The sequence below is a fragment of the Mobula birostris genome, chromosome 22 (assembly GCF_030028105.1).
Source record: "Mobula birostris isolate sMobBir1 chromosome 22, sMobBir1.hap1, whole genome shotgun sequence".
Lineage (NCBI taxonomy): Eukaryota > Metazoa > Chordata > Chondrichthyes > Myliobatiformes > Myliobatidae > Mobula > Mobula birostris.
Window position 1 is genome coordinate 24,284,145 of NC_092391.1, and position 19,621 is coordinate 24,303,765.

Consider the following 19,621-nt stretch of genomic DNA (forward strand, 5'->3'; position numbering starts at 1 on the left):
TACAGCTCAGAGTGGGGAGATAAAACCCAGCCCGTTTTAAAAAGGAGCAGGAAATCACGGCGCAGCTTTATGAATGAGAACAAGGCGGCGGGACAGCCAAACGGGAAGAAAGTTGTCCCGACCCCGTGCCAGTCACCCAGCAGTACCATGTTGTCCAGGGCCTCCCGGGCTGCTTGCAGCTGCCTGCGGCTGGTACCGATGAAGAGCTGGCTGACGGACAACAGGTGGCAGCGCTTCTCCCCGTTGCCCTCGCAGTCCAAGGCTTGGCTGATGTTGGTCAGTTTCAGGCTGATTGCGTGCAGGGAGGTCTCCACCTCTCCGACCTGCCGCAGAAAGAGCATCTGTGGACCTGCAACAGACACAACAGCTCAGTAACCAACAACAGTCCAAGCAGTCTTCCTCGTCGACATGGTTTCGAGGCCATGGGCTATCACGAGAGGCTGGAGAAACTTGGGTTGTTTTCCTCGGAGCGTCGGAAGCTGAAGGAAGATCTGATGGAGGTTTACAAGATTATGACGGGCAGAGATAGAGTGGGCAGAGAGCATCTGTTTCCCAGAGTTGAAATATCTGATACCAGAGGGCATGCACTGAAGGTGAGAGGGGATAGTGAGGGATAAGTTATTTTACGCAGGGTGGTGGATGCCTGGTATGGTGGTAGAGGCAAATACATTAGAGGCTTCATTTGTTTGGATCAGCACATGGACGTGAGAAAGATGGAGGGATATGGACATGGTGTAGGTAGGAGGGATTAGTGTTTGGGTGCTTTTCCCTTTTTAGCTGGTACAACACAACATTGTGGGCCGAACGGCCTGTTCCTGCGCTGTACTCTTCTATGTTCTATGTTCCTGATACCATTGATCCTTGCAATTGGTATGGAGCCTTTAACAACAGTTTAAGTGCGACACCAATGTGGCATAATCAGTGATGCACGTGATGAGTTAGGAGAACAAACACAGAGGGATTTCCAGTAGTACAGTACTGTGTAAAAGTCCTAGGCACATGTATATAGCTGGGTGCCGATGAACTTTGTACAGTACTGTATCTCACAACGTGGAGCGGAGTGAGCTTGTAAATCAGTCAGGAGCCAAGGATGTAGGCAATGGCGAGGGTGGGCGCTGCAGGAGGGGTGCAGAGAAGGAGAACAGACTCACCCAGCCCTGAGACACCAGAAAAGGTCATTTGATTCCAAACAGCTGATTTGTTGATCATTACAGAATGCTTCTCTCCCCTTGTCCCAACCACGATTCCCCTCTCCCTGCCCCCTTTCTACTCTCAGTCCACAATAGAGACCCATATCAGAATCAGGCTTGTCATCACTCACGTATGTCATGAAATTTGTTTATTTGCGGCATTAGTACTGTGCAATACATAAAATTACTACAGTACAATGCAAAAGTCTTAGGCACCCAAGCTACATCTATTTATGTGCCTCTAAGACTTTTGCAGCGTGCTATAGACATCCAGGAAGGCTCGGGCCCAGGCTGTGAAGGTCAGGGATGTTTCAAAGGCTGGAACTGGATGCCCTCTTTGTGGTGGTACCAGACTGTGTTCTTGAACCAGATCAGTAATCAGCGAACACAACACTTGTTCACATCTTATTATGCACCAACCATCCACCTCTGGCACATTGGATCAATTGAAACCCAGCTTCACTGGAAACTTTAAGCATTACGATAACTGAACCAGAGCAACATCCATCGGGGATTAGCTAGGCTCAGTGGGCAGCTTATCTTTGGTGTTGCAGCTTCAACCCTACTCCAGGAATTTGACACCATTTTGTCATCTTTCAGATTACTGGGACTGGTGTTTAAAATAGCACCACCTTCTCAAGTGGATGTTAAAATAAAGTTCCTCAGCATTATTTTGAAGATAACCAAAGGAGAGCTACCCACGAACCAGTTATGTTTATCCCTAGTCACTGACAACAGATTAGTGATAAACCTGGTTGCCATGTTAATATTTAAAGAGTTTGCTCTGTGTGTATGTTGACCATCCCATTTTCTGCATTTCAACATGGCTACAAATCTTCATTGGCTGTACAGTTCTTGGGGGCTTCCCAAGACAGTTAAAGGTGCTGTATAAATACAATTCCTTTGTATACTTCTTAACAGTCGTCAAACTTTTGAAATCTTTCTTGCTATTCAAATAACGTAGCTTCTTCTGAATCAATCATTTACAGAATGTGGACACCACCAGCGAGGGCAGCAGTTCCTACGCACCCTTGACAGTAGTGCACACCATCGTTTTGAGCCTCTCATTCCCACACGCTACCATCTAGAAGTTAGACCCAGGGATGGTGAGGGACCAGCAAAATATTTCCAACAAACACATATAAAAGTTGCTGGTGAACGCAGCAGGCCAGGCAGCATCTGTAGGAAGAGGTACAGTCGACGTTTCGGGCCGAGACCCTTCGTCAGGACTAACTGAAAGAGGAGCTAGTAAGAGATTTGAAAGTGGGAGGGAGAGGGGGAGATCCAAGATGATAGGAGAAGACAGGAGGGGGAGGGATGGAGCCAAGAGCTGGATAGGTGATTGGCAAAAGGGATACGAGAGGATCATGGGACAGGAGGCCCAGGGAGAAGGAAAAGGGTGGGCGGGGGGGAAACCCAGAGGATGGGCAAGGGGTATAGTGAGAGGGACAGAGGGAGAAAAAGGAGAGTGAGAGAAAGAATGTGTGTATATAAATAAATAACAGATGGGGTACGAGGAGGAGGTGGGGCATTAGCGGAAATTTGAGGTCAACGTTCATGCCATCAGGTTGGAGGCTACCCAGACGGAATATAAGGTGTTGTTCCTCCAACCTGAGTGTGGCTTCATCTTTACAGTACAGGAGGCCATGGATAGACACATCAGAATGGGAATGGGACGTGGAATTTCACACATTTTAATTCCCAATCTGATAGGTCTAACCCATCCATTATTTATTTATATACACACATTCTTTTTCTCTCTCTCCTTTTTCTCCCTCTGTCCCCCTCTGACTATACCCCTTGCCCATTCTCTGGGCTTTCTCACCCCCCCTCCTTTTCCTTCTCCCTGGGCCTCCTGTCCCATGATCCTCTCGTATCCCTTTTGCCGATCACCTGTCCAGCTCTTGGCTCCATCCCTCCCCCTCCTGTCTTCTCCTATCATTTCGGATCTCCCCCTCCCCCTCCCACTTTTAAATCTCTTACTAGCTCTTCCTTCAGTTAGTCCTGACGAAGGGTCTCCGCCCGAAACATCGACTGTACCTCTTCCTAGAGATGCTGCTTGGCCTGCTGCATTCACCAGCAACTTTTATGTGTGTTGCTTGAAATTCCAGCAACTGCAGATTTCCTCGTGTTTGCGGTTTTAAAATATTTCCAAGTCAGGACGGTGTTGGGAGTAAGCATGGAGCTGCAGTGTACGGTACTCACTGCAGGTACGAGGCACTGGTGGTACAGAAAGCAAATGCTGAACCCAGTGGATGACTGTGCCTTACTGCTCTGGCCTGATCCCACCCCCCACCTGTTTCACAGCCACTGCCCCTCACTCACCCTCCTTTGACTGGATCTCCATGTCCCTGAGGGCTAACTGCAGGTGGTTGGTGTAAAGCTGATAGAACTGCTCAGGGTGGCTGCTGAACTTGTCCAGTTCCTCCTCCAGCCCGTTCATCCGCTGCCGCAGCCGCCTCACCTGGAGAAGGACGGAGTGTGAGTGCAGGCGTCCTGGTCAGAGGAAAATTAGACTCCAGTGGCTCCCCCACTAAAAACAAAGCCAGACTTCTCTCAGAATAAACGACTGCTTTGGCCGCATCGTTCCAGGGACTGTCACCAGCACTTCAGCTTGCTGTGCGGGCTCCCTCAGCTGTTTTATGCAGGAGCTCTCTCCACTCCTGCCGTCAGCCAAGTGATGGAATGGGGTGACCCACCTCTCCCATCCCAGCCATATCGCCGGCTTCTCCGAACCCCCACCCCACTCCACCCTGCCACCTCAGTAAACTCCAGCTGCCCCTCCCCATTGCTGTAACCCAGTGGAACACTCTGCCTCCATTGGACCCCCTCCCCCACATTGTGCGAAAGCAGGACACAGAGTGTTGCCAAGTGACAGAGGAGAGTGTGCGGCCCAGGAGGGAGGGGGCACAGATTGAAGTGAAACCCACTGGTTTCCTTGGCTGCATAAGTCCAGGGAAAACGACCTCCGGGTCCCGCCAAACCCGTGAGATTGAGACGGGTCGTCCCACCCCAAAGCCCGGTTTGTGTGGATGCTGTGTAATCTGCTACCCTGTTACAATTCAGTGACACAAAATAACAGATAGTACACTGAGGAATATTCATGAGTCTTAACTAACGGGTTAGTAAAGAATAACAAAAAGAAAAGGTCCCATTTTAATTAAACAGTCAAATGTGCACACGTTGGAGTTCATCTTGAACTTCTCTGTCACTCACGCACTGGGCCCTCGGTCAGCGTGAAAACACACACCGCCTTCCGAACGTCGCTCGCAATCCATCTCAAACAAATGGGTCCCCCACTGGGTCGTATTCTACGACCGGTTCTCCCTAGCGTCTTCCCTCTTCACCTCCCCCGAACAAAACCTCAAGACCAACCTTGTTGTCCCAAACCAAGAAAACCTCCCCCTAATTGGATGGCACACATTCCACATCATCCCTCATCTTCAACAATGACCCAAACAGGTTGAACGCAGAACAAGCTGCTCTTACAGAGATGTTAAGTGAAATACCTACAGCATAACAGTAAAGATGTGAACCAGGGCCCTACATAAGGATTAAACTGTCGGTGGACAGGAAGCCAGTACTAGTCAGTGAATAAATCTCTAAGGAAGTGCCTGTCAGAGTTTGAGTAGCTTCAGGATCTGAAGCTTATAGTAAGATGACAATTTGGGCTGAGACATTGTCAGAATCGACAAGCCCGAGAGTAACTCATTCATAGACAAGGCTTTCAGTGGGGGATCAGCTGAATACCGTCACTCTGCTGCCCACTGGGAGTGTCCCAAGACTGGCCCAGGTCTTCTTCAACCAAAGCCCATTGCCCGGTTTCAGCTGTTTCCCGGGATACTGTGCGATGCTACTGACTACAGCTCAAAGCATTGGAAACTCCTTACCTCGTGCTGGACCAGGCTGTAGCAGACAGGGCACTGCTGGCAGTGGAAGGAGGAGGGCTGATAGAAGTAGTTCTCCTGGCATTCCTCGCACTTCCATCCAGTGAAGCCCTTCTTACAGATACAGGAGCCATTTTCCCTACACTGCATCACCAAGGAGCCCAGCGGAGAGCAGTCGCAGGCTGTAGCACAGGAAACAAAGGGCCAAATTAACTGGGGCAAGGTTCCCGGTGAACCGTAATATTAATTCCTGTCTGCCGCCGGTCAGCTTTTCCCAGCCAGGATATTTCCTGGCTGAGGCAATGCACGAGTCCATGGGGATCTGCTGTTCTCTGCCCTGTCAGGCTGTAGAGACTGGCTCCCTGAGTCCTGCCGGATTCCTCAGTCCTAAACGTTAACCAGTGAATCCCAATGGATGTGGTTCCAAGTGAAAATTCACCACACAGTTAAATAGCGTGAAAATTCCAGCTGCATGCAGTCATGAGGCCGGCCCACCTGACCGCAGGAGTCAAAAAGGAAGATAAAAAATACTAAATTCTGGCTAGGAGAGCCATTTTATTGAAGTGGAAGGATTCTAATCCACCTACGGTCTTCTATTGGCTCTCCTCCATTATGTCCTGTTTAAGTTTAGAGAAAATAAGAAGTCGGACATTTGATACATCCTTTAAATATGGCGACCTTTTATCCAATATTTTCATTTAATTTGATTGATTACTCCTTCAATCTCTTTTTTTGAAGTTTTAGATTTGATCAGAAAGTCTTTCTTTCTTTCTTTTTTGGTTGTATCCTCAAAATGGACTGCCCAGTCCCTTCTTTTTTGTTCTTCTTTTATATGGCGTAGTGGGTTTTTTTTTTCTTTTCATTTAAAACCCAATGTTTTTTCCTTTCTCTTCATAAACCGGTAAAAGGAGAATTGCTATTTTCATTTTTTTAATTATATATTTTATACTAGTTTAACAATATCTATGATTTTGACAATGTCCATCTTAATCTTGGTTTATATTGTTACTGATATATAGATTTGAACTAATTCCCTTGACTGTATTTATGCTTTTTTTAAATCAATAAAAAGATTAATAAAGAAAAAGGTGTGCCTTGGAAAAAAGATATTAAATTGTCAACATTGTAGACTGCTTGGACATTTCAAATGCTGGGCCAGATAGACTGGAAAGAAAGGGTGCTGGGATCGGCGGTGAAATCCGATTTCACTCGCTCTCCCATTATGTTCGCTTCTCTCTCCATGGCGCTGAGGCTATGAAGACTGCCCCAGCTGCTGTGCTCCATGCCTGCTAATATGATGAACTGATACCGAGGCTTTGGGCCTACTCTGGGCTGCTGAGGGGTTCGGATCGAAGGACTCATTTTGGTTCGGAACACTGTTGCTTGCTTCTATCGTTGGCATGATTTTTGGTTTTTTCCTCTCCCTTTCTCTGTCCATTGAGTGTTGGTCTTTATTTTTTACTAATTGGGCTCTTTTGGGTTTCTTGCTTTGTGGCTGCCTGTAAGCTCCAAGTTGCATAATTCATACATTCTTTGATAGTAAAATGTACTTTGAACTTTGTAAAGGCATCACACTCGGTACCTCGACATCCTTTCTCAGAGAGGTCAAAGTATCCCAGCTTGCACTTGTCACACAATCTCCCCTCGACACCAGGCCGACAGCTGCACTGGCCAGTCGCAGCTTGGCAGAAACTGCTGCGCGATCCCACAGGGTGGCAGTCACACCTGGAACAACATTAGTGACACTCAGACAGATACCGGGCGGCATCAGACAACTCACCCATTGTCCTGATCCACTGGTGCCCAATCCAGACACTGCCAGCCTGGTCTGGATGCACCTGTCGGATTGTGGAAGAACTTTGCAAGCATTCAAAGAATCTCCTTTAACCCACCTTCCCATGGACCAGCTGAACGCACACCTTCCCCTGCACCCCTTCTCTAGTGTCTATTCTTCTCCGCCGCCTTCAATAATCTAGACCCCATCGACTTATTTCAGGCCAGAGATTCTTCAAGGTCCCAATGTGCCAAAGCATTAATGCTCCTATCACAGAAACTACTAACACGGGACAACAAAGATTTTGCTTTCTGAATACTTTTGAGTGCAACTTATGGATTTTGGGCTGCTGATCATGAAAGTCACCATGGAATTTCCCTATCACACACCATTTCTTTGAAATCATCTATATTTGTTTTTTTTCCCATTCATAATTCAAGTCAGAATAACTGATGCCAAGATAAAGGAAGGCATTTTTGTTGGTCCACAAAAAAAAAGGTCATCAGTGACAGGCAATTCAAAGAACTTCTAATGGGGCTGTGTAAAATCACATGGAAGGCAATCAAGGATGTTGTTGAAAATTTTCTTGGCAACTACAGAGTACCAAACTACATGCAGCTGGATGACAACATATCAGGGCAACTGGAATCCATCAATGCTGGCTGATTATTGTTGGACACTTAAGCGAGAAGCCTCCGACACTGAGTACAAATGAAAAAGATCAACAAAACACTTTTAATTTAGATGAACTATGGCAAAGTGTCAACACCATTATGCAATTAAACACATTATACCCAATAAAAGTTCATTTCTTGTTTTTCCAAATTCCTATGTGAAACAAGTAGTATGAAATTATATTTGAATTTATATTCAAGTGGTCTATCATAAATAAAACATTCTCAGGAAGCAACACTTTTGAAAAAAGTTGTTGTCCAGTGTAATCGGCTCTGATTAAGCACTTTCATCCTCCAACCGTTCATGAGGAGACTTACAGATCTTTATGTTGGAGAGACTGGCTCTCCACTAACAGTCCAATAGGTTACCTGAGGCAGCCCACACCAGGCTGCAGATCGTAGTAGCCCAACTCACATTGGCTGCAATCTCGGCCAGTTACATTGGGTAGGCAGTCACACTGGCCGCTTATGGCATTGCAGGTTTGAAGCTCATGAACTGATCCGACTGGACTGCAGTTACAAGCTGGAAAGAAAATAAGTCAAGGCCGGTCAAGTCCTTTATAAACAGTACTAACCCAGAGAAATCAAATGGAAATGACAGTAATGAGACATTGCTGCCCCCATATCTTAACTGTAAACTCAGTCTCAACTTCCCCTTGTAGCAGAGAGTTCCACAGGCACACCACCCTCGAATTCCCTATTATGATTATCAGGTACATATTGTACAACTTTTTGATATGTGGAAACATCTTTTCTACCTCATGATTGCCAAAACTTTATTAAGTCATGAGGGCCTGGGTCACCACCAGGGTCAGAGATCGGAAGTCAAGGCCCAAAGGTCAAACCCGTGATCTGCATCCTGGGGTGAAGCACGAATTTGAAAGCCCCGTTGCCTGTGGGTCTGAGATCCGGGCTCAAGAACTGGAGGCCGATAGGTGGCCTGACCTGGGATTGGAGGCCTGGCGGTGAGAGAGTGATGGGAAAAAGGGCCTTGTTTTCTTTCCTGTTTTTTGCTGCTGCTTGTGTTGTTGTGTGGGACATTGTGAGCTCGCCATGTTGGCACTGGAACGCTTGGCAACACTTGCTGGCTGCCCCCAGCACCTCTGCGTATGCTGGCTGTTGATGCAGGTGACACTTTTCACTGTTTGTTTTGAGGTACTCGTGATCAATAAATCTGAATCCGAACATCAGGATATATCATAACGTTAATCACAGAGCCCAACAGCACAGAAGGAAACATTCAACCTATTTCCTGCTCCACTGAAAGAAATTTACAATTTCCTATTTCTCTGTTCCCTTCCCACGCTTCAGCAACTTTATCCACTGCGTATCTATTTATTGCTTGAAAGAAACTATTGATCCCACTTTCAGCACCTTAAGGACAATGCATCAGGGTGACACATTTTAACTCCTCATTTCTGCCACTTTCACTGATTACCTTAAACCTGTGCCTTCGGGCTAATGATCCAATTGCCAGCAGAAACTGATGATGGTAGAGGTCATTCCATTCATTGCATTCTGACCAAAGTCAAGGTCGCCAATGGCGATACAGTCGCACGCTCAGTCAGCCGAGCTCCTGCCTCACGAGCCAGTGACGCGGGTTTGATCTTTAACCTGAGGGACTCTGTGGAGTTCGCATACTCCCCTAGGATTTCTTCAGAGCTTCCCTAGTGTCCTCCCAAAAGCGTGCAGGTCGGTAGGTTAATCCCTACTGTGTAAATGAGTTATGGAATCTGGTAGAATTGATGGGAATATCGGGACAATAGGTTAAGGGGGAAATTAGTGGGGGAGCAAGATTTGTCTCTGTGCTTGCATAGACTCAATGGGCCACCTTCCATATTGTATGGAAATAAAGAATAACAAGTTTGATGAAACTCAGGTTAATGCAAAAAATCAGAATTGAAGGATTAATTGAGAAATCAGTAATTAAATGGCTAACTACGCTAATCTCTTACGCCTACGCAATGTCTATATCCCTCTATTTTCCTCACATTAATACGCTTATCTTTGAGGGCTTCTGTCGGTCAGAGTGGACTGTGGATGTTGCATCCTAGCTGTCTAGATATGCAAGCCTGGACAGTACGATATGGAGAGCAAGCTGTTGCCCAGCTCCCCCTCTCCACGCATCTGATGAACCCAAAGGAACGGCAGAGACCGACACTGTACCGTCTCAGGAGCTGCCAGTCAGCATTGGACTCAATAAAGGTCTGCCTTACGGACTCCAGCTCTGGACTTCCCTGCTGGGGTTTACTGCCGAAGCCTTCCCCATGAGCGGGTACAGCCACAAGGCAGCGGAGGTTTGAGGGCAGAATCCTCCTTCTCCTAGGTGAGCTGCCAACCACGGCTAATGAGCCCCATCTGCCCGATGTGCTTATCTAAACGTCTCTTAAGAGTCCCTAATGTGTCTGCCACTGCCACCACCCCAGGAAGCATGTTCCAGGCACCACCTCTCTCTGTGTTAAAAAAAAACTTGCCCCTCACATCTCCTTTGAAATTACCCCCACACGCCTTAAATGCATGTGCTCTGGTTTGAGACTCTTCAACCCTGGGGAAAAGATACTGTCTATCTATGCCTCTCAATCTCAATCAAATCTCCCCTCATCCTCCGCTGCTCCAGAAAAAAACAACCCAAGTTTCTCCAACCTCTCGTGATAGCATGTGCCCTCTAACCCAAGCAAGATCCTGGTAAACCTCTTCTGCACCCTCTCCAAAGCCCCGACATCCTTCCTATAGTGGGGTGACCAGAGCCGTATGTAACACTCCAGATGCAGTTTTATAAAGCTGCAGCATAACTTCCTGACTTTTGAACTCAGTGCCTTGACTAATAAAGACAAGCACGCCATATGTTATTGTGCTGTAGCTTTTCTATGTCTCTATACCTGACTCGTCTGAGTGCTACTGGTGCCAGGTAACCCAGTACTACCTGTCGCATGGTCGGGTGGTCGGCGACTAAACCGGCTCCCCCACCGGGCTTGCCTGCTGAGGAGGGCGGCTAGACACCCTGCAGGACGAAAAACAAGACCTGTCAAAGGGTGGATGAACCCTCTCATAGGGGTCAACGGCCAGCTATCAAACACGTGCAGTGAAGCGCGGAAAGGACAGCCCTTGCGTCGAAGCTTGGTCTGGCCATTCACTGCAACAGAACTTCCCCCAGCCGTCTTGGACCCCAACATGCCGCTGGATCCAGGAGGGGATGTCGAGAGGGTGGGTCTGGACCTGTGCAACCCCCTACTCACCTAAAATCCACTCACGCACACGCTGTTCCTATCTGAGGAGTGGGGTACCATCCCACTAACTGACTGAAAGGAACCATCATCATCCTATGGGATGGATAGCCAGAGAGAGAGAGATGTCTCTGTACCCTAGGTAATTTCTAAAGTAGGTACATGTTTAGCACAGCATTGTGGGCTGAAGGGCCTGTATTGTGCTGTAGGTGTTCTATGTTTATATGTCTTCTTAATCACTCTCTATGAACTTGGACCCCAAGATCCCTCAGCTAATCAACATCGTTAAAGGTCTTGCCCTTAACAGTGTACTGTCTCTTTACATTTGATCTGCCAACTCTCAGCCCAGATCTGCAACTGATCTACATCCATTGTATTCTTTGCCAGTTTTCTACACTATCCACAACACCACCAAACTTCATATCATCTGCAAGTTTACTAACCCATCCATATTTTCATCCAGGTCATTTATATACATCATAAACAATGGAGGTCCCAGCACAGATCCCTGCAAAACACCAGTAATCATAGACCTCTAGCTAGAATAAGCCCCTTTGACCACTACCCTCTGTCTTCTATGAGAAAGCCAGTTCTGAATCCAAACAGCCAATTCACCATGGATCCCATGTATCTTAATCTTCTGGATGAGCCTCCCACGAGGAACGTCTTCCTAGAATCCATGTAGACAACAGCCACAGCTCTACCTTCATCAATCACCCTCACCACCTTCTCCAAAAATCTCATGGCTGAGATCAAAAGATTCTGCAGAATAGGAGAACTAAGGGATACGAAGGTCAGATAGGAAAGTGCAGCTGAGGTAGATCAGATATTTTTTTAAAAATTGCCGAGCATGCAAGGACCCAAATGACTCACATGGGCCAAGTGGCCTCTTTCTTTGCTACAAATTACTATTGAGGTTCCTAATTCTTCACATCATTTTTCTGCCTGGAACAAGAAATATTGTCTGCAAAATTAATACAGGTCGAGTACCTGTTGGTAAGGTCCACATTATTAGGAAATGGAATAATTGTATGTGATACTCGTGCTGTGGCAACATGCACCTACTGACGACCCTCCATAAGACCCATCTAACACCTTTCAGTTTTTATGACCCACTCCTGTTCTTGCAGAGCTCTCTATTTCCTTGAATAAATTTCCCACTCACGTTGGCACTTGTTGGATGAGTTGGGGTCCAGAGCGTTCCCATAGAAACCATCCTCACACCTGTCACAGTAATGGCCAACTGTGTGGAACAAGCACTTCAGGCAATCTCCTGTCAGATGATCACAGTTGCCCACGGCGTTGAGGTCAGTATTGCCGTTACAATAGCACGGCTTACAGGGGCTGACAAATTGATTTTGCCCCAATGGATCACCAAAGAAACCATCATCACAAATTTCACAACGGTTCCCTGTGGGATGGGGGTAGAGGGGGTTGAGAGGGAGAAGACAGAGACAGAGTGTTAGAAAAAACAGTTGCAAAACAAAACCACCACGGGACAGACAGAATTAAACTATCCTTACATTTAACCATTTCCCAACAGGTTTTTCTATGAAATAGGAGATTTTACTGCTACTTCCAACTACAACTTTTTGGGTTAATTTCAAGAGTATCCAGGAATTCACCTTCAGGGTTCTTTATCTTGTTGCTTATGCTCTCATTATTTATTGCTTTTTACTTATATTTGCACTTGCAGTTTGTTGTTCATTGATCCTGTTTACAGTTACTGTTTTAGAGATTTGCTGAGTACGCCCAGGAAACAGAATCTCTGGGTTATCCGTGGTGCATGTATGTACTCTGATAATAGATTTCACTTTGAACTTTGAATTAAAGTTTAATCCTCAGGACACAACCCTGGGATTAAAGTTAGAATAGTACTAAACTAATAAAAGAGAAATGGAAACAAGTTATCTTCGATGACCCAAGCGACTGCCTAAAATGAAGAACATCTTGACAATACCTGAGACCAAATCCCTAAATAGTCCCAGCCAGACTAGTGTGTGGAATTCCACACCTTAAAGACTCAGGTGTAAATAGAATCATTTCTCATCTTTGCTTATTTCACAGCCGACCACAGGGGTCACAATGAATAAATTGGACAGTTTTCAATGCACAACCTCCAAGCTGCTAGTTCGATATAAATCCTTCACCACTGCCCACAACTGTGATTGCTCCCCATCTACTTAAGTACTATTTCACTGCAGCCAGAGTCCCTCTGGACTGAGCTATACTTCTGCTGCTTGGCAATTACTCAAGTCTGAATGACTCTGAGCAGTACATTATTTCACTGTGCAAGCCCCCATGCTAGTATCACAATCAGCTTTATTATCACCGGCATGTGGTGTGAAATTTGTTAACTGAGCCATGGTAGTTCAATGCAATACATAATATAGAACAAAAATATATAATAATAATAAATAAATACAGTATATGTATATTGAATAGTTTAAAAGTTGTGCAAAAACAGAAATAATATATATTTAAAAAGTGAGGCAGTGTTCACAGGTTCAATGTCCATTTAGGAATCAGATGGCACAGGGGAAGAATCTGTTCCTGAATCGCTGAGTGTGCGCCTTCAGGCTTCTGTACCTCCTACCTGATGGTAACAGTGAGAAAAGGGCATGCCCTTGGTGCTGGAGGTCCTCAATAGTGGATGCTGCCTTTCTGAGACACCGCTCCTTGAAGATGTCCTGGGTACTTTGTAGGCTAGTACCCAAAATGGAGCTGACTAGATTTACAACCCTCTGCAGCTTCTGTCAGTCCTGTGCAGTAGTTCCCCCCCCCCCCCACCGACCATACCAGACAGGGATGCATCCTGTCAGAATGCTCTCCACAGTACATCTATAGAAGTTTTTGAGTGTTCTTGCTGACATACCAAATCTCTTCAAACTCCTAATGAAAAGTATAGTTGCTGTCTTGCCTTTGGTATAGCTGCATCGATATGTTGGGATCAGGTTAGGTCCTAATGTGAAGGAGGTTAACCAAACACCTTTCCGTGCTGGGGATAAGGGTACCCATGAACTGGAGTTCTGGTTACCTGTTCTCCTTGGCAAAGCTGCAGTTATGAAGGGTCATAGAGCCCTGGCCTAAAGTGTTGGCTATTCATTTCCCTTCATAGATGCTGCCTGACCTGCTGAGTTCCTCCAGCATCTTGAGCCTTAGCTACAATGTACAGGCATCAAATACACCTTTTCCACTGTCCAGCTGGGGAGACATTATTCAGTGTGACTCCTGCACACGAGGACTCCAAGAATCATGATATTTTTGCATTACTGAGCATTGGCGGGATCATTAGCAGCGGTGGGCTGTGTGCACAGAATAACGCAGCCCGCTGGAGCCAAGCGGAGGGGCAACTATTTACCTGTCTGTCCGTCAGGGCAGCTTGTGCAGGCCACTTCCTTCGTCTCTTCGACCACAGCGCAGTTGGACTGATTGGGACAAGGGCAAGGTTTGCAGTCATCGTACCTGCCCCGGAAGGGGTTTCCATAGTAGCCGTTTGCACACTGCTCACAGGAGGATCCATTGGTATTGTGTAAGCACTGGCAAATGCCTACAAAGAAGCAAATATACTGCTCAGTGGGAAGGAGAACGAGAGGAACAGCAGACCCATTGCAGAGCACGTGTCACAATTGGTCAAAGTAAAATATGGTCAACCAGATCTTAGAACAAGAAAAAGAACAATTCACTTCAGACACGAAGACTTCCCTTACAACAGTTAACTTCAGTCTGAGCAATTAATCTCCAATTTACCTCATGATCTCCTGCAGAGAAATCAACCTCTCAAGGTCTCAGCAAGGCACCGTAAAAAGCCACAGCAGTAACCCATGGTGCAGTTCTTATAAACAACTCTTCGAAAATGCATTGGTTTTCCAAAGAAGAATCCTTCGCCCCCTCACAGCCCCTGTACACACATTTTTCTAAATGATCTTCCCTTGTAGTTATCTTCCAGCCTGGTGGTTTGCTAAACTGCCCCATAGCCCAAATTCTCTGGCAAAAACCTTTAATGAGTCAGACTCATTCACTGTTTTAAGATGAAAGGCTGTTGATGAGGTCAGTAACTAAAGGCACTCAATTTGAAATTCCCATTTGGCAAAAATATAAACATAAAAATGTGATTTTTAATAGAAGCAGATGTTTCCATGTACTGAATACAAAGATGACTTAGGGTAGCCAGGATGGGAGGAGATTTCTGAGACCGTAATGAAGTGCAGGCCAATATTAAAGTTTTGATCGAGGAAAGGCAGAAAAGTGAAGCATATAATAGCGGTAACCACAGCGCAAACTTACCCACAAGAGCAGAGATCATGGGTTTATGGGACTGTGAGTGCCCTGCACCCCTCAGAACACAATGTACTACACTGAGCACATAGATTTTCCGTCCTGAAAGAGCATATCTTATCCTTTCACCTGACTCCTTTCCCTTATCACAGGGATTATTTTCAGATTTTAATATCACCGACATATGCTGTGAAATTTGTTTACTTAGTGTTAGCAGTACAATGCAATACATAATAAATATAGAACAAATAAATGAATGAATTAAAGTTTATATGTATATTAAATAGTTTAATTTTAAATAGTGCAAAACCAGAAATTATAAAAAAGTGAGGTAGTGTTCGTGGGTTCAGTGTCCATTTAGAAATCGGATGGCAGAGCGGAAGAAGCTGTTTCTGAATCGCCAAGTGTGTGCCTTCAGGCTTCTGTACCTCCTACCTGACAGTACTCTGTGCATTTGATGACCAAATTGGCTGACACTTGAAGGACAGAGCTGCCATATGGGGCCGTGCCAAGTGGTGGGAAATAGACAGAAGGGTATTTTTTAATTTTTTCAAAATAAAAAGCAAGATTATTTTAGGATTAATGAAAATGATGGATGGTGTGCACTCAGTGGGCTGAATTCCCTATGTAAATCAAGACTTCTCACCAATTCAAAGAGATCAATATCTTTCCCCAACCATTTTTCACATCCCTTGATTCCTCTAATATTCCGGAAACCTATGGATTTCTGCTTTGAATGTAATTGATAACTGAATCACCTCAACAGTTATGTGCAGAATTCCAATCACACACCATCTCCGAGCAAAGAACATTTCTCTCACCTCTTATTGTGAGACTGTGATCTCTACTTCCAAACCTCCTATAGAACCATATTCCCCACATTCATACTATCAAGGCCTCTCAGAACTGTGTACATCTCAGTGAGATCAACTCATTCTTCCAAACTTGATGGATCTAACCAACCCATTCTCTGATGATAAGAGACCTGCCAACCTGGGGAGTAGTCTTGTGAATCTTTACTGCACTTCCTTTGTGAAAAAAAAATGCTAACTTTGAGTCAGGTTTGTTTTCTGATTCTGTACATAATAACCCAGATGTAATTTTACCAAACCCTATATAATGGTGATAAAATATATTTATTATTGTACTTAAATCCTCTGGCAACACCGATCAAATACTAGTTACTTTTCTAACAGTGCCTTGTAAAAGTATTCAGCCCCAACCTTATGTTCACATTGAAGGGTATTACAACCAGGGATTTTGATCAATTTAACTGTTTTTTAAAATTTCTGAATCACTTGCTCCTTTTTTTCATAGTAGAGCCCAAACAACAGGGAAAATTGTAAAGTTTGAGAAGCTAAAATTTTAAAAATTGAAATGTCAGCAGTTCAAAAGTATTCATCCCCCTTTGTTCAGTATTTCGTTACACCACCTCTTGCAGCTGTTACGGCCAGTAGTCTTTTTCGACAGGTCTCTATTAGCTTAGCACAACGTGATGGAGCAAGATTTGCCTGTTCCTCCCTACAAAATTGCTCAAGCTGTGTCAGGTTAGTTGAGGAGCAGCGGTGATCAGCAATGTTGAGGTCTTGCTAGAGATATTCAATAGAATTAAGGTCAGGTCAGGACTCTGACTGGGTCACTCAAGAACATAAATTTTCTTCGTTTGAAGCCACTCCATGATTGGCTAGGTAGTGTGTTTTGGGGTTGTTGTTCTGTTGAAGGATGATTTTCCTCCCCAGTTTAAGCTTTCTAGCAGAGGCTAGCAGGTTTTTATCCAGGATCTCTCTGTATTTAGCAGTGTTCATCTCCCCATCAATCCTCACCAGATTTCCAGTCTCCGTTGCTGAAAAGCATCCCCAAAGCATGATGCTACCTCCACCACACTTTACAGTAGGGATGGTGTTACAGGCTGATGTGCAGCATTAGGTTTATCCCACAAGTACCATTCAGTGTTGAAGCCAAAATGTTCCACTTCAGTCTCATCCCACCACAAGACCTGCTTCCATGTCTTTGTGCTGAGACTATGGGGACTGCTCCGGCTGCTATGCACTGTGCCTGCTAATATTATGAACTGATAAGTGAGGCTTTGGGCCTACTCCAGACTGCTTCAGGATTCGGATCTGAGGACTCAGTTTTGGTTTAGAATGCTGTTGTTCGCTTCAATTATTTGTATGATATGTATTCTTTTCCTTTCTCTTGCGCATCGAGTGTTGGTCTTGTATTTTTATTTTTATTCTTCTTTTTCGTTAATTGGGTTCTTTTGGGTTTCTTGCTTTGGGGCTGCGTGTGAGCAAGCAAATCTCAAGGTTGTGTAATTTATACATTCTTAGATAATAAACGTACTTGAATCTTTACAATATCTTCTAAATGACGCTTTGAAAAGTCTTGACAGGCAAGGATATGTTTTTTTTAAAGCCAGGGCTTCTTCCTAGCCACTCTTCCATAAATACCCGTGTTGTGCAAGGTCTTGGTGAGCAATGAACTTCATCTCCAGTTGCAACTATTGACTTCTGCAGCTCACTCAGAGTTGATGTCAGAGTAACCTCTCTTACAAATGCCAATCTTTTCCAGTGACCAAGCTTAGAGGGCAGCCTGACCTCAGGAGTGTAGCTGTGGTTTCGTATTTTTTTCTTCACAATGGATTTCCCTGAGCTCTGGGGTATGTTCGGTGCCCTTCCCTAGATTTGTGTTTCTCTATTATAATTTCCCTGAATTGTCTTGAATGCTCTTTTGTCTTCATTTTAGTTTGTACTGTTGCAGATCTACCATACAGAGAGATTAGATTAAAAAGGTTAAAGTCTGTCACCAGCCTTGTGGCCCATCAGGCCGGTGCTTATTGCCGGTTTCTGTGGCGTGAAGCGACTGAGAGTACGAGACTCCCCCCACGGATAGGATGCCAGTCTATCGCGAGGTTAACCCCCAGGATTTTTGCTGGTACCTATTCTCAGCTGGGTAGACTGGAGCATTGTGTGATTAAGTGCCTTGCTCAAGGACACACACGCTGCCTCAGCCGAGGCTCGAACCCACGACCTTCAGATCACTAGTTCACAGAGGTGGTATTTATTCATACGAATTAATTGAAAACACGTGACCCTCCAATTTTCTACAAAAAGAAATTGGGTGAGTTGCTAAGGTAACACAGTATATTGCACCTGAGGAATGTTAGCATAGTAATCAGACAGAGGGTGAATACTTCTTTAGCCTCACAATTTTGGTTTTTAATTTTTAGTAAATTGTTGCCAGGTTTTGGAACTTTTCTTTTGATTTGACATGATGCACGATGTTTTGTAGATTAGATCCAAAAAAATCAACTTCAATATGATTCAAATTTAGAAAATCAGACAGTAAAATGTGAAAACAGTCGTGTGGGCTGAATACTTTTCCAAGGCACTATATTGACTGGACCTGCATGTTAGCTTTCATTGACACGCAGGTTCCTGTGAATATCAATGTTTCATACCAAAGTGGATAAGCTCCCATCTTTGCACATTGTACTCCAGCTGCCATTGCACGTGATGCTGAGGTTGAAGCAGCCCTACTGCACTCCCACACATACACCTTCAGGCATTTGTGATATCCACGTACAACAGCCATGTAAGACTCTTTTTCACTTTACATGTGGACCCAAATGTGGGCTACACTTACGCAAAAGCAAATTAGTAGAGGGAGCATCTAGCAAAGATTAGGCACTTGGTTTGAAAATGCAAGGATCTTAAATCTGCTTTAAGCAAGGACCACTGATATTTTTCTTGATATCTAAACCAGTAAGGTGAAAGACACATTTCTGGTTTGGAATGTACAGCTGAACAGATGAAATACCATTATGTATATTGCTTCAATTGTCTAAATTCTAGAGAACTGTTCTTGTTGAGTTCTTTGATCATTGGTGCTTTAAATTATAATATTAATCAATGAGAACCAAAACTGGATGTTGCAGAGCAGATTCAAGTGGAAGACATATTTTGTGCACCGCAGTTCCTGAGGAGACATTAGATTGTGCATAATTAGGCATTTGGCAAAGACCAGTTAAAAGAAGTTAGGTTTAAGCAGAGCGGACATTGCATGAGTGGGCCAGTGTTAGAGTGGGAAGTTGAAGCTTTGACGTGGTGAACCATAGGCTGTAGGTAGATTTCTTCCGGTTATTTATTCCTTCTTTCTTCTGTATTGCACCTTTAGAGATATGGGGATGCCAGGCAGGATAGTGGAATACTCGTCATAAGCACGTGGGAAGGCAGGGAGACATCCGGTGTCCCTGACAACTGCACCTGCAAGAAGCATATCCAGCTGCAGCTTCTAACAGACTGTGTGAAGGACTTGGATCTGGAACTGGATGAACTTCCAATCATTCGGGAGGCTGTGGGGTGGATAGAAAGGACATACAAGGAGATAGTTACACCCAAGGTGCAGGACACAGGAAACTGGGACACAGAAGTGGGGAAGGGGGTAGGCAGCCTTTTGGTCATTCCCCTCAATGACAGGCATACTGCGTTAGATACCGTTGGGAAGGGGCGGTCAGGTCTCTGGCTCTGTGGCTCAGCAGGGAAGTGGGGAGAAGAAGCAAGCTGTACTGATAGGGGAGTCGTTGGTAAGGGGA

General features: G+C 45.0%; 1 protein-coding gene across 1 annotated transcript in view; it reads right to left on the reverse strand.

The window, feature by feature from the left end:
- Positions 1 to 19,621, reverse strand: part of LOC140186272 (laminin subunit gamma-3-like) — a 140,288-nt gene that overhangs the window by 22,159 nt on the left and 98,508 nt on the right. The window contains exons 13-19 of the mRNA XM_072240329.1: positions 14,111 to 14,299; positions 11,915 to 12,160; positions 7,895 to 8,048; positions 6,660 to 6,802; positions 5,081 to 5,259; positions 3,516 to 3,654; positions 147 to 349 (exon numbers count right to left, since the gene is read on the reverse strand). Of these exons, the coding sequence (XP_072096430.1) occupies positions 147 to 349; positions 3,516 to 3,654; positions 5,081 to 5,259; positions 6,660 to 6,802; positions 7,895 to 8,048; positions 11,915 to 12,160; positions 14,111 to 14,299 (1,253 nt within the window). The remainder of the gene's footprint in view (positions 1 to 146; positions 350 to 3,515; positions 3,655 to 5,080; positions 5,260 to 6,659; positions 6,803 to 7,894; positions 8,049 to 11,914; positions 12,161 to 14,110; positions 14,300 to 19,621) is intronic.